This window comes from Anas platyrhynchos, chromosome 2 (genome assembly GCF_047663525.1).
Source record: "Anas platyrhynchos isolate ZD024472 breed Pekin duck chromosome 2, IASCAAS_PekinDuck_T2T, whole genome shotgun sequence".
NCBI lineage: Eukaryota > Metazoa > Chordata > Aves > Anseriformes > Anatidae > Anas > Anas platyrhynchos.
Window position 1 is genome coordinate 34,108,943 of NC_092588.1, and position 14,868 is coordinate 34,123,810.

Here is a 14,868-nt window from a genome sequence, read left to right on the forward strand (position 1 = left end):
GCTCATGCACACTTCAAGTAAGAACAGTTCTAAGCAGCAATGAATTACTCCTGGACTTTAATTCATTATTAATTTTATTTTGTGTATCTTGAAATAATCTAATTAAATTGTCCTTAATCACACTGTTGGTTTCTGGACAGAACAGCTAAAATGGTTCAATTCTAACACTCTTTTTGTTTGTTTGTTTCGTTTGCAATTACCAAGGTCTTCCTACTTATTGACCACATGAGTAGCGTGAGACAATAAGGGCTCCTGTCAAATGCTGCAAACTTCTGCTCCAGCCAGGGACGTCTCTAGGCAACAGCTGCTATGTGTAAGATAAAACTTGTATGGAGACATAGGACAGATATTGCCTGTGTCAGAGGCTTCTGACGTTGTATTGCAGTTGTTACAGGAAGAGCTGCACGGAACCTTCCAGGAACAACAGGATGCACCTTTTGCTTTACAGTGGCCTTTCTGTATGTATTTATAATGTTAAATATTTCAGCAGCATCTCCTACTTAGAGACAAACCTTCAAACACTGTTCCATATCCATCTTATATATATTTTGTTCTTAATTATTAGCACATCCGTAATTCTGGCATCTAAGCAGCAGTCAATATTGCGTCAGAATGTACCCATTTTACTGGTGCTAAAGTGAGTGTGTGACACTGCGTATGGAGTTAAAACCATATTGTGTGAGTAATAGTTGTAAAAATATACCCAACAGCTCATTGTACACTTGATATTATGTAATAGCCCCAGTTCTTCTTATTACTCTTGAGATGCCAGCTAAGTCAACAGGAATGCAGAATCAGGGCAAATTCATGCTTGATGTAAACAGATACAAATCCCACTGAAATCTCTATTCCAAACCCGGTGTTAGTGTAATTGTGATTTAAAATTTATGTGGGGTGCCGGTGATCAACAACCCAGTCTGCACTGATTTGGTATGCAGTTAGTTGGAAGAACAAAGCAAAAAGAAGCCAGGTAAACAAACTTTTGCTTTATATGTGACAAGCATATAACCTGGTTTCAAATAGGTGAAGTTGAAATAATAATGATAATGATAATGATAATAATAAGCAATAATAAACACTGACTTAAAACAAATGAGGATCTGTTCCATAGTATCAGCTGTATGGTAAGTTCATAGGTTAGACCATGCCATGGGGTAATGATATACACCAATCTGAAGTCTGATCTTCAGACATCAGATAAAGACCTTTAAGGTACTGTTTGATGGTTGTATAAACACAGAGGACCTCACTTTATCTTATATCCCTTCTCTATAAGTCTCATTTATATGGCTTCAGTTCCCATACAATCTACGTGTGATAATACAGAAGAGATTAAAAAATTCAAAGCCGATTCTTTTCTTGCCATTGTCAACACCCTTTTTCAGATCATCTTAGCCCCTGTGTAATTTATCCCAAGTTTATCATCACATCATCACTGTATGCGTTGGGGGGATGTCTCCTATTTTAATTAAATACAGAGACTGGGCACACTCCTAAAGTTATTACTTAGACAAAATTCCCATTAGGGACTGCAGTTTCCATCAGTAAACCTTTTTCAGTAAGCTTTACTTTCACAATAGTAAAATTTATTCATATATTTGTGATATTTATTTGTCACTGTTAAGGTATACTTATGCAAAAATTCTCATGCAACAGTGGAAGGTACATTCATTTTTTACTTATTTTTTAATCATTTCTGGATTTCTACAGCATCATTTAAATATCATTATTTTGGAGAGAGGGTGTTAGGTTACATTTTCCAGTGTCAGATAGTACCTCGCAGCAACAATACCATATTTTTTTGTGATTTTTTCAGAAAAAAATAAGCTTCTGCTTCCTGACAACATGTCCCTGACCTTCTTCATTTAATGGTTAGAGGCAGGGAAACAAGACATATGTCTTTAACTCTATACAGGATGGGGGAGATTTTTATTTTAAATGGTCTTATTTACACTTGTAAATGCTTCAGCAGCAAGTATTTTCCAGAGGATTTGGAACGATAGTTCAGAATGACTGCATTTCCTTGAATTTGATTATTTCAGTGAATTTTACCTGACAAAACTGCCTGTCTCCATAATGAGTAATTTGTAGTTCTTTCACAGTTTAATATAGAACATCGTGGATAGTTTTCTTGGCATGAGATCTGTTTTGTGAATATAAAGAAGTAAATGGATTCTGTTTGTGCTGGCTACCCGGACGGGCCCAATAGAAATCTGCTTATTTTGACATGAGCTCCCATATATGGTATGGGACTATACCGAGATCCCTTTTCTGCACTAAACAAAATGAAATCTTAGGTGCCTTTTCAGCTAGAGGTTGACTTGTAGCCTTGCAAAACGATCTGCTTTCCTGAAGTATTCCCAATGTACTTTCTACAAAATAATGTATCGCTTACTCGGATGTAGTAGCCAGAAGACATTTCTCCTCTAGAAGTATTGCTTTCATTCGCAGATTAGTTAATTGAAGGTAAGGATATACTAGCAGTGAATAACCAAAGATTATTTCTTTTTTTAAGAAAAAAGATGTTTGAATCTATTTATACAAAATAGCATTGTTGGTTTGTTTCATTATTTATTTATTTATTTTATTTCATTTTATTTAGTACTTTAGACCTGGCATAGCATGAAGACCTTTTTTTTTTTTTTTGGTACTGCAAATCATTAGGCTGTTTTCCTCATCATATTTGGACTACGTGTACTGAAAAACTGTAGAAAAATAAGTTACATGAATTGCAAGATACTCTCTACAAAGTGGAAATGCTCCAGAGAGCCCTGGACAAATGTAGTTATTGTGTACGTTATAGTGGTTTTTAACATAACGTATGTATTTTTAAAACAGTTCCTTTTGAATTAGGAGCAACTAAAAGTGCTGTAATAGAAATGTATCATAAACCCATTTCAGTTTAATGGCTTACTAATTAAGTTATTTAATTACTTATTGATTGGTAAAAGCTAAGCTCTAAAGAGTTACTGTTACTTAATGCTCAAATTTAACTCTATGCAACCATCTCTCTCTTCTATGGAAATATTTCTAAGGTCTACGGAAAAGGCCTTTGCACAGTTCTTAATATTAAAACTTTAGTAGGTGAGTAGTAATAATTTAAAATACAAATTTGACTGTATTTATGATCGTCTTTAGAAATACAGATATTTCATGTATCTGCGTGGCTTAAACTGTTTAAAAAGTTCCAGACACTTTATTTAATAAATACCTTCAAATTGGAGAAGGCTGGCTTAAATAGTTTTAGCAGACCCTTTCTTTACAAGGTTGCAAGAATCTGAGATATTTGAGAACAAATCTGTTACATATCCAATCAAAACGGCATGTCCGGACGTGCATGCTGCTTGTGTGCTTAAGAGCCTCTGTGAGTATCCTTATTTAGCTTCTCTCATTGATATAATGTTGGTTTAATTCCAGTTATTCTATTAGGACGGCTTTTGTTTAAAGCCGGCTTACTAGAGGGGACGAAGCGACACACAATTAAGCTATTTAAATGAGGAGGGAGCCGAAGGGGGGGGGATGGGGGGGGGTCCCATTACTTGCTCGGGGCGAGGTGCGGGTGGCAGCCAGGGGCGCGCAGCCTCCGCGGAGCGGGAGCCTCCGGTGCACCTCGCCCGGGTGGGGAGGCTGCCTTCAGGGCCGCGTAAGCCTCGCCGCATTTTAAACCAATAAGGCCGGGACAAGAGAATAGCTGCGGTTTGCATTACAAAAACAAAAACAAAACCCAAAGAGGGGGGATAAAAAAAAAAAAAAAAAAAAAAAAAGAGAGAGAGAGAGAAGAAAAAGGGGAGTGAGGAGGCTGAGCGGGAGCGGCAGCGTGCCTCCAGGCACTGCCTGGGCAGACCTACGCGGCTGAGCAAACAGGCGGCGGGGCCGGAGGCAGCCTCAGAGGAGGCTTTGTCTGGCTGTTTTGCGCTGCTTTTTGCGCCGCTTTGCGCGCCCCGCTGCGCCATGGAGGGAGCCGCGCGCTGAGCCCGCCGGCGCGGAAGCAACGCGCCCCGCAGCGGAGACTGCGCGCCCCCCCCGGCAGCACCGTGAGTACCAGGCGGGAGGTGAGGAAACGGCAGGAGGGGGAGGAAAAGACCAAAGGAAAAAAAAAAAAAAAAAAAAAAAGGAAAAAAAAAAGAGAGAGAGAGAGAGAAAAAAAAAAAGAAGAAAAAAAGAAAAAGAGAAAAGAAAAAAGGGGAGAAAATGAATAAAAAATAAATAAAAGGGGGGGGGGGGGGAAGGAGGGAATTAAAATAAAATAAAGGGAAAGAAAATAGCCTAATTGCGGATCAGCCCGCAGTCCTTCAGCGGCGGAGATTAACCTGGCGTGAAGGTGCAGGGGTGCTTTCTTTCTGCCGCTGCCGGTGAGAGCGATCCTCGCTTATAAATCACTAGGTACGGCACTTAATTTTGGCCGTGTTTCAGGCTGGGGTTTGCAGGCTTGCCACAAAGCAGATGTTAACGTGGGTCTATTTATTGTGTTCAGCCAGGTTTGGGGATTCTCCTGTTTGATTTCCTCGAGTGCTAATGGTTCGTTAAATGTAAAGCCCGTGATGGCGAGACGTTACATGCCGGGGAAGGCAAGTAACACAGGGAGGGAATCTGCAGATCTTTCTAAAAGAGACACGAGAGCGTGAGAAAAATAATAAAAAAAAAAAAATGGAGGGAAGAATGCATGACAGAGATTTTGACAGCGCTTTCTGAAGCAGGAAATCCTTTTGCTTAATGTGTTTAAATTTTCCAAACACCAAGGAAAACACACAGATCCCCACAGGAGAACTTTTCAAGATGACAGAATAAACATCTACACAAGTGGAATATTTGACATTTATTGACATTTTAGGTGGCTTTTTTAGAACTACGGGCTCAGAACGAGGAAGTTATGTGGCTTTTGAAGTTTCATGAAACTTACTTCTCAATCTTGAGATTGAGAGACCCAAAACATCCCCGAGTCTGTCTTTGTGTAGGTGTTTTGGACAAACACCAATAAGAAAGATGACTGTCTTTTGCAGTGAAACATTTATTCTGGAAAAGTAAAGGTGCATTTTCAAGTGTTTCTCAGAAGGTTGGAGGGTTTTTTGGTGTTGTTTTTATTTATTTATTTATTTATTTATTTTAACAAGAATTTAAGAATAATGCACAAGCAGAAGAGTTAATAGCTTTCAGAGTGAAAAAAAAAAAAAAAGTACATTTCCTGTAGTTTGTTTAAATTTAAACTGATCACAGAGAGAAAATTTGGGAAAGAAATGGAAACATTCAGTGCATCCCTGGAAGTTTTGAACATTAGATACCACAGATAAGGAATCTTATTTTCCATCCCATACTGAGACAGTTTGCAAAGCATCTGCCAGGACACAAGCTACTGGTTTGACATGTAAAATAAATAATGCCTATATGTCTGCATACATGTGTGTGTGTACATCGTGTGTAATGTGTGTATATAACACATTATATACTTTTTAAATATACATAGGCACTTATGCATGCCTCATTTTATATGTTGCTTGCAAGCGCGTGCAGCGCAGTGGTCAGCCAAGCACCTTTAAGCTGCAGTTTTCCCAAGGCCTGGTAAATGAGCAGCCGTCCCCTAAGAGGAGCCCAGTGTAGTGACAGACTGCTTGAGTCACGGTTTGCCTTTGGAGTAAGCAGGGGAAAAAAAAAAAAAAAAGAAGAAGAAAAATGAGTAATCATTTTGTTTGAATTTCAATAAGTATGAAATATTTCTTGGGAGCCAAAAAAATCTTGGAGAAGCAGAGAGGCATTCTTAAATGTCTGGTCATAATGGGAGCATTGTCACACTGAGCACTTCTTTCTTAAAAGGGAGACATCGCTTGTGTTTCCAAACGTTTCATTCATAAGTGTGTGAACTCAGTATGCAGGAAAGCACTCTCAGAAGAATTTAAACTAGTAATTAAAAATTAAATAGCTGTAATTATCTGCTTCTGTTTTAAGAAGTGCAATTTGTCTTTGAAGTATCTAGCAGAGTTTTGCCTCTTCACTTATAGTCTAGCGATACGATTATTTAAAGAGTGAAAGTATGATGAAGTTGCATGTGTTGTCAGCAAGGTGCCTTTTTGTAGCCAATTTGTATTTTGGTTTTGGAACGTTTGGGCTGCTGAAACCATTATGTCTGTAGATACTGATTGTGTAGCACTTGTAAGGAAGAAAAGAAGGCAGCTTGAGGAAAAAGTCTCTTTCCCTTCACTCCCTGTTAAAAATGACAGATTTTTTTTTCCCCTAAGGAGGAATACTGATTTCAAAATTGCTATTGTCTATGAAATTTGTTTCTTTAAGTAGAAATGCATTTTAAGAGAAAGCTCATGTGCTGGCTATAGTTTTCTGGGCTAACTTCTTATTTTCACTTCGAAAATTTCTTTTCAGCTGGAAAAATGTTTTAAATTATGGCTATTTAAAAAAAATTGCTTCTAGCAAGCAAAAATACTGTGGAAAACCTGTAATTTAGACAAGTACCTACATTTTATTTGCTCTGTGCTGCTGAAATTTAGAATCCCTTCCCATTTACAGTTTACTTTTCACAGAACATTATTAACTTTTTGGCTTCATACATGATCTTCTGTCAGATGCTTTTGATTTGTAATTTAGCAAAGTATAATAAACAGTGCAAAAGTCATGAATTTTCCTCCGCATCCTGAGCTCTGTGGTAGGGAAAATGTGATAAAATGTGTACCTTGAGTCTTGTTTGATGATCTCTCAAAGCAAGTTTGCCTTCTGGAAATAATTTCTGGGGTTGAAGAGCATGGTATTAACAGATTTAATGTGGCTATTCAATGGATTGGTGGAGTACTATGTGAGGTTTAACAAAATGAGAGAGACAAATTGAACATCAACAAAACCTACATCTGTGAAGAATTATAAATTTAATTAGAAAAAAAGGCAAACTTAAAAGACCTCATTAACTAATCAGAATTTGATGTTACTGATTTAAGATTCTTAAATGGATGAATTTTAAGTAGCCTTGCTATCATTCTTTTTTTTTTTTTTTTTCCGCGTCATGTGCCCATGTAGTGCAATCCACGCTAAACAGAAAGATGTTAATGTTACTCACCACAATCAAATTATATGCGGTAATATTTTTCATGTATTAAGGAGAATGTGCATGTCATTTATCATATATGGCATTTTTAGTTTAAGCAGAGTGCAGAGAATAAATGGTGAGTGACAGCTTCTTTTTTTTTTTTTTTTTTTTTTTTTTTTTTAATGTGCCCCTTTGACTGGACGGGTTAGGCCATTGCATTTTTTTTTCCAGTTTTTGTTTGATATGTGAGTTATGTTGCAGAACTTCAATTACCCAGAAATCTGTTGGCAAAATGGGAGAATATACAAGAGCAAGCACACGCCACCCAGAAATGTTTTTATTCTATGAACTAGTCATCATAAGTGTGGTTCCTTACTACATTGTAATTTTGTACTACACATAAAAAACTGAAAGCATGTGAAGTGTAGCATTTTGTAAACTGTAACTAATTTCACTCACATCTGTGTCTAATTGTTGTCTGCATTCGCATTCTTGAGAGTAGATTTATTTTTCCTGGACCACTATGTGGATTCAGCTGACCAGCCTAAGTGAGGATTAGTTGTTTTAAAGTTATTTTGATTAAAGAGTCATTTTTAAATATGGTAACGTGCAACACATGGTTTAAATAATTCTTGAGACACAAAGGAATATATCTAAAGTATGTCTAATGAAAATGAAGATTGTGGATATGAACTTTCACAAATCATAGAGTGTAAGAGGACATATAAGGTATATATTTAATTCTCTGTGAATGAGTTGTTTTTTTTTTAACTTCTCCCATGAAACCTCAAATGAAATGTCTCACTGTAAACACACATGCATATTGATGTGTATATTTATAAGTGTACTGAAGTTAATATATATTTTTTTAATTTGGGTAAATAAAATAGTGAGGATTAAATGTATATTAGAGTTCAGTGAAGTATGAATAATACTGTAGGGCACTTCTGAAAATATCAGTTAATTGAAACATTTATTTTTAAGGGGAAGTTTTTTCTATTATAAAAGATACGTTTTAAAGTATCCTGTGCAAGAGGGAGTGAAGATAGCTCTGTAAGCAAACTTAGTTCTCACCTATAATTTTTTCCAGGTGTTTAGAAGTAACAGCAGAAACATATCCTAAGGCACTCTGCTGCAGTTTTGAGGGTAAAGGATTGAAAAAAACATTAAAACAAAATGCTCAGTTTTGAATGTAGCTGCTCATCTAGTTTGATTTGGCATGCTCTGATGTATTGAAAAGCACGTTATGCAGTACTTTAAGTGCCCAGTTATAAAAAGATTGATGTTTTTCAGCGTGCATTATTACATGCTTCTTGACATCATTTGTAACATTATGCATTGCCTGGCTGCCCCTAGCTGTTGTTTACTCTTGCTAGTAGTAATTCTGTCTGTGATTAAAAATAACAAAAAAAACTACAAACACATAAGTAGGATTTGCTTGGATGATTTTTATGGCACTTAAAATGCCTCATCTCTCTTGCCTTTGCTCTGTGATCACTTAAGAGATGTCAGTTCAGGTTGAATGGAAATGCACATGAAAGATTCTCAATGCAGACATTAGGATGATACATACCTTTCCCGGATAAGCTTTTGTGTGCTTTTAGGCTAACAGTATCTAGCAGCGTATCTTCACCTGAACTTTATCACCTGCTGACAATCCTTACTGGCCGCAGAGAAGGGTCTGTTAGCAGAGCAGCAATGTTTTCCTAATAGGATATGAAAATCTATTACTCACCTGAGTTATAAAAGGAGTCATTTTATTAAACTGAAAAATTATTACTGGGCTTCCCAGTGGAACCAGATTCCTTTTTCGATGAGGGAGCTCAAGAGGTAAATGCTGCAGCTTCCTAACATATATTTAGCCAGAAGCATTCTTTTAAGTCATTTTATCAGAAATTTCATTAGCAACTGGAATTTTTATGAGTAAGACCTTGTGCAATAAAATGTGCTTTATTTTAATTCACTGCACTTGGTGATGGGCTCATTTTGGAGATGGTTGTGTAACAATGTAGTTCGAAAATTGGAGATCTTCACAGTAGGCAGACCTCCCTCTTACTCTCCCTTCCCCCCCTCACACCCCTACAAAAAAAAAAATAATAATAATTGTGTCAGCCTTGCTCTGCCCCTCATTTTTGGCGTGCGGTTACTTGTGGGGTCCCCAGAGGAAGCAGGGCTGGATGGCAAAGAGCGGAGGAAGAGGACAGCCAAGGTGATGAGGGCAAGAAGCTGTCAAGAGCTAAGGGGATGGGAGCACGACAGGATTCGGGCAGCAGGAACAAAAGGGGAGCTTTAGAGCTGCGGAGGATGCTGGGGGGCTCGGCGCAGAGAGGCTCCCTCCCGCCGCCCTTGGGGGGCTTGCCCTCGCTGGGGTGCGCAGCGTCGGTGCTGGGGGAGGAGTGAGCCCCTCTGCAGCTGTCACGGCCCCTGATGAATCACTGTCCCGGCACTTGGCCGCCGTCCCCAGCCCGGGGAGGAGGGAGAGGGACCTGCCGACCAAACAACAGGCGAGCCTTCAATTTAAAGACAATATGCCTTTCACCGGCGCCGTGCCCTCCTCCTCTCCTTTTTGGTTTAAAGGACAGAATTGTCATCTGCGGTGATGGTCTTTGTTTAAATTAAGGCCTCGTATGAGAGCGGAGTAATAGAGGCTTCTGTTTGTCTCCCTGGTTTACAGGTGCAGAAGTCCCAAACTGGTTCAGATGTTGCTGTTTCCTCCAGTTGCAGGTAAGAATATGATTGAAAATTGCTATTTTTCTGCAACTTTTTTTTTTTTCTTTACCTTCAGGTGATATGTTAAGGTGATAAGTAAATGTTTATTCTTGTTTTCCACATGGAGCAGATCAATAAGCGCAGAATCTTCTCTTGTATGTGTGTGCAACAAAGTCTGTCAGCTGTGAGCAAGTACTGTTTTTCACTAAATTGTTTTATTTTGTGCTAGGTATTTTCTTTTTTAACTAATTGTGGAATGATTTTTTTTTTTTTTTCAATCTGCACATTAGTTTAAGCAACAAAATACAAAATGAGGGGTTTGTGTTTAGAACTTGCAATAAACTCTCAGTCAAAACATGAAAACTTCATAGGTGAAATTACACTTATGTTTAAGGATATTTATACCACTACAGTGGAAGGATTTTTTTTTATATATAATTTTAATAAGTCTCTAAAAGAGCCTAAGCATTTCTTTTAAACAGAAAATGTGTGGGTTCAAATGCCTCAGAGGCACTGTAACCTGTGAAATTTCTACTTGGAGCAATTAAAATAAGTATAGCAAAAACATTGTGAAAAGTGTTAGCTATAAACAAATGAATATGGGGCACTTCATTTATAAGTTTCTCCAACATAAATGAGGGGATATGTCATAGTGGTGAGGTCTATTGTTTTTTTTATACGAGGCTATTAACAACACAAATCAGACATACTCAGCTGCTTGTATGCTGTGTAAATGTTTAATTTTTGCGTTGAATCTGAATTGCTCTCTTATTATTTTGACTAAACGACAGCTGCTGAGATACTGCAGAGTGCTAAGGCATACTAACGCCTATATGGATTCACTGTATGTTGGTCATATCCCTTTTCAATTGGGCACAGTTTATGTAATCCACAAAGCAAACAAGTGAGCAGACATAATAATGTTTTAATGCTGCATTTGTTTCAACGGAAACAGAGGAACAATTAAGTAGTTTGCCAGAGTAAACACATACATCAGGAATATCTCATTCCCTGTCAGTAGATGACAGGTTTCAACAATTGCTTCAAGTGTTTTATTTGGTTTAGAGGCCCATTATATTGCCACTGAATGGTAAATCTTGAAAGCACAGTGTTAATTTGTTGTTAAGAGAATATACGGATTCATATAGTGGTGATTCCATCTTTGTGCATATCTTAAAAAAAGAAGGCGTCGTGAATGTTTAAAGTACGGTACGTTGTATCTACATTTTATTCTGTTAGAAACTGCAGAAGTAATTGCCCTCGATGATCAGTTGTGTGTGGCACTACAAAATGAGTTTAACATTAGAAAAAATCACATTGGGAGAAGCTGTTCATTTTTTACTAAATGTGTTGAGGATGCCAATTAAGAGCGGGCTGCATGTCATACTGGTAATTCCTCTGTAATCCAGATTGAACATGCCACTAAAACTAGACGCATCTTGTTTTTAGGTCTATGGAAATGCAGGATCTAGCCAGCCCACATAGCCGACTAAGTGGTAGTAGTGAATCCCCCAGTGGTCCAAAACTTGATAACTCTCATATAAATAATAATTCCATGACACCCAATGGCACAGAAGGTGAGCTACCTTTTTTTTTTTTTTTTTTTTTTTTTTAGTGTTTTGTAGTTTGTGTGTTCTCCTTGCTGCATCACTGCTCTTGCAGTCAGTAAACTATGTAGAGAAAAATGTTTTACTATTTAAGGTACTACGTGTTTATGTAATGTGGTTTATAAATCTGATGTTCGGTGTTTATCAACAGTTACTATTATCAAGTTTCAGCAATAGCTTTCATTCCTGTTATATGTTCCTTTCACATAGTTTGAATGGACTGAGCAGGTAGTATGTGCAGAACTTAAAAAAAAAAAATCCATAAAACCTGAAAGGCTGGTTTAGTGATGAGGAGAAAGGAAGTGTTTACATTTGTTGTACTGCAAAATGCAGTCTTTCAGTCTTTTTCCCTGTATCAGTGTTTTTTTTCATGTTCACACTTTTAGCAAGCTCCTAAGGCTATGAAAGTTTTGTCAAATAGGCTAATAAAACTGAGTGTTGAAATTTCCTAGGGCTAGCTTGCTGCTCTGATGGAGTGGCCAAAATTCAAACAGGTGTAGTAATTCAATGGGGTAAACTGATACCTATTTTTCAAGCAGCAGTCAGCCAGTTGATAAGTTATGTTTGTTCTCAGTAGAATACTAACAGCAGAACAACTGAACTGCTTTGTCAGTAATGACATATAATGAAATACAGAAGGATTTATATAATAAGCAGTGAAAATACTCTTTCCTGTAACATTTCTATGGCTATAGTAGGAATGATCATACATGATGTTTGGCTAGCTTTGTGGACAGTGTTTTTAATGCATTACTTGAAATTTTTAAATAAAACTTTTCAATATAAATTTAGAGTTAAAATATTGTTGTAGCAGAGAAATGCCTTTTTTTCCCCTTTAAAAACTGTGTCATGTTAGTGCTGTCAGACTGTTGAGGATTGTGGACATGCATTGCATTCTTCCAGGAAAGGCACATGTCAATCAAACAGATGTCGTCCCCCCTCAATTCCCCAAACATCTCTGTTATTCATTCTAATTGGAGTCCTCTGTAGTGGGGAGGGTTTATGGGTTATCAGATTAACAGACTTTTGTGCCAGAGTTGTGTATAATTTACCTTTTATTATTGCTGTAAAACTACTGCTGCAATCAATATTTAAGTAATTAAAAAACAATATTTTTTTAATTTTGTTTTAAGAATAAAGAACTAAATTGTAGTTTAAGAAGAAAAATATTTCATGTCCACAGATGAGTCATCTTTGTTTTTAATGCCAATTTTATTTTTGTATCATATTATGAGGTATATACCAGTTTTGATACAGGATAAAATTGGTCAGCACTTTAAAATCTCTCTTACTTGCTAAAGCCTTTGCAGTAAACCTCACTAGCTTTTGTACCTTATATGTAGCTTGAATGTAGCTTTAGCACAAAAATATGACGTGTTCCTTGAAACACAGAAAGACACCCACCATCTGGCCAGACTTCTTGTTCTTAATAGCTGTTTTGTGTGGGCTTACATTCTGAAAAATTGGGTGCTTAATATTACTTTGTCAGGAAATTAGTTAGATTATCTATTCATGCACTAACCTCATGTAGCAAATAATTCTGGAAATTATATCCCAACTTCTCAGTAGGTATTGGTGTTTATTTAAATTAAAAAAAAAATAAAATAAAAATTAAAAAGTAAATTAAAACAGAGTAACTTATTTTTCCTGTTGTTAGAATTTTAAAGTGCAGGCTTATTGGTTTTGGATGAATTCTACCAAGAAAGATAAAGCGTGAAATACGTGTTTAACTTCTGAGATGAAGCCAAATGGTTTTCTTTTGTTTGCAATTTTCCCTCAGGTGACATGACTCTCCTCAGCACTGCAGACTGGTTACTAAGTGCTAGCACACAGACCGCTGCAGGTTTGTGGAGCTGTGGTGGACACACCAGAAGTGTGCAGTCAGCATGCGTTGTAAGATGTTGTCCAGAAAGTATCTTGAGAAATAGTTTGTGCTCGGTGATTCTGGTCAAAACATTCAAAATTTCAAAAGCTTTTCATTATGTGCCATGTAAGAACAATCAGAGACAGGAATTTGAAAGAAACATAATTGAATCATTTATTTCTGAATCACATGTGTTCCAAGAGACAAAATTTGTGAGCCTAAGAATCCAGAGGTGGGATTTGGCTGTTAATCTCTTTTACGTTGACAAAATGTTTCTTTTGGGTTCCTTGAGCTGCTACACAGGCTTAAGAAAAAGCGAGTGTCATCAGCAAGAGTTCATACTCCTTTTTTTTTTTTTTAATGAAGGAGGCTTTTTTTTTTTTTGAGATTCTTTAAGCAGAACCCTGCTGAAACACAAATGACAGACTGTAAGGATGCTGCCATATGGCTTGCCAAGCACTTTTCTTACACTGCTGCACCTTGACTTGCTTGTTTGTTGCACGTGGAGTGGAGATGTGGGTTGCTGAACATTCACATGTTAAATATAATATGTGAAACCAATTTCTGATCTACTATGCACTCGTTCTCACTAGCATGAAAGAGCCCTCCTTTTCTGGCATAAAGGACCTCCATGCGAGTGAGAAACAGGGCCTCCAGCTATTTGCATGTTATAAATGTGTTGTAAAGATATGTTAAATTTGATTTGACTATGGGCGTGATTTAGGCAGGTTTCCATACCCCAAAGTGCAGGATATGTTCACTAGATTAGGAAAAAGAAAAAAAAAAAAAAAAACTGTCCCAAAGTGAAATGGCCCTGTTTCAAACAAATGTACATTAATTCCTTTAAGGCACATTTTCAGACTTGTCTCTTATTGATGTTGTTCTACAAGAGGATGTGGTTGGAAGATAGCTCGCTATCATTAGCTAATATTTTTAGCTTCACACTTAGTGGTAAGTTTTCAAAGCACTGAATGGGGATCTACGTGTGTGATTGAGTCTGAATGTGCAGCTTTGAATCTCTGTGTGCAGCTTTGATATAATAACTCTTTGTGTGCTTAATTTCCTCTTGGTAGAACAAAATTGCTGTGGTGTAGAACTGACCAAGTAGTGGTGGCCAAGGAACACAGCTGAAGATTATTTTTTTTTATTTTTTTTTAGGTAACTCTTATGTAGTTCCTTCTCTCTAAAGATTTTTAAACAAGGTGGATTTGCAACTTTGGTTTTCAGGTAGCAATTCTTCATCGGGTTTCTTTTAGGACATAGTGATTTCTGTAAATCAAACACTGTTCATTTAAGTTTGTTGCAAACCATGAGATGGTCTTCATAGCTCTGGATACATGCATGGTGAGGAGAAAATAAATCTCCTTAATATCTTGAGTAGAAAGTCATAACCAAGAATAAGTAATTACATTGCCTGGTGGTTAACTCCTTTTCTCTGGGCCAGTTCAGGCAGCATGATCTTCAAACCAGTAATGAGGAAGCAACAGGGAAATTACAGATCTTGATCAGTCAGAAATTTCTCAGGAACAAATGCAGGAGAGTAACACTAAAATGTTTGGCTAACGACACTCAGCAAAAGCAGTCCTGGCATGCCACCATGGAGTCTGATGATATAAGTAATGTACTGTTTGAGTTTTCCATGATCTCTTTAAGTGTTTTTCCAC

General features: G+C 37.2%; 1 protein-coding gene across 17 annotated transcripts in view; it reads left to right on the forward strand.

Annotated features, from left to right (window-relative positions):
• Positions 1–14,868, forward strand: part of EYA1 (EYA transcriptional coactivator and phosphatase 1) — a 163,118-nt gene that overhangs the window by 68,870 nt on the left and 79,380 nt on the right. For 6 of the 17 annotated variants that reach the window (XM_038174187.2, XM_013101155.5, XM_072034522.1 and 3 more), the window contains exons 1-2: positions 9,699–9,748; positions 11,183–11,310. In XM_038174187.2, coding sequence (XP_038030115.1) covers positions 11,187–11,310 — 124 coding nt within the window. In that variant the 5' untranslated portion in view covers positions 9,699–9,748; positions 11,183–11,186. Of the gene's footprint in view, positions 1–2,265; positions 2,467–3,300; positions 3,365–3,951; positions 4,035–8,984; positions 9,234–9,299; positions 9,749–11,182; positions 11,311–13,120; positions 13,184–14,868 lie in introns of those variants that run through there. The other 11 variants (XM_072034521.1, XM_021273519.4, XM_021273517.4 and 8 more) reach the window with 6 other exon arrangements.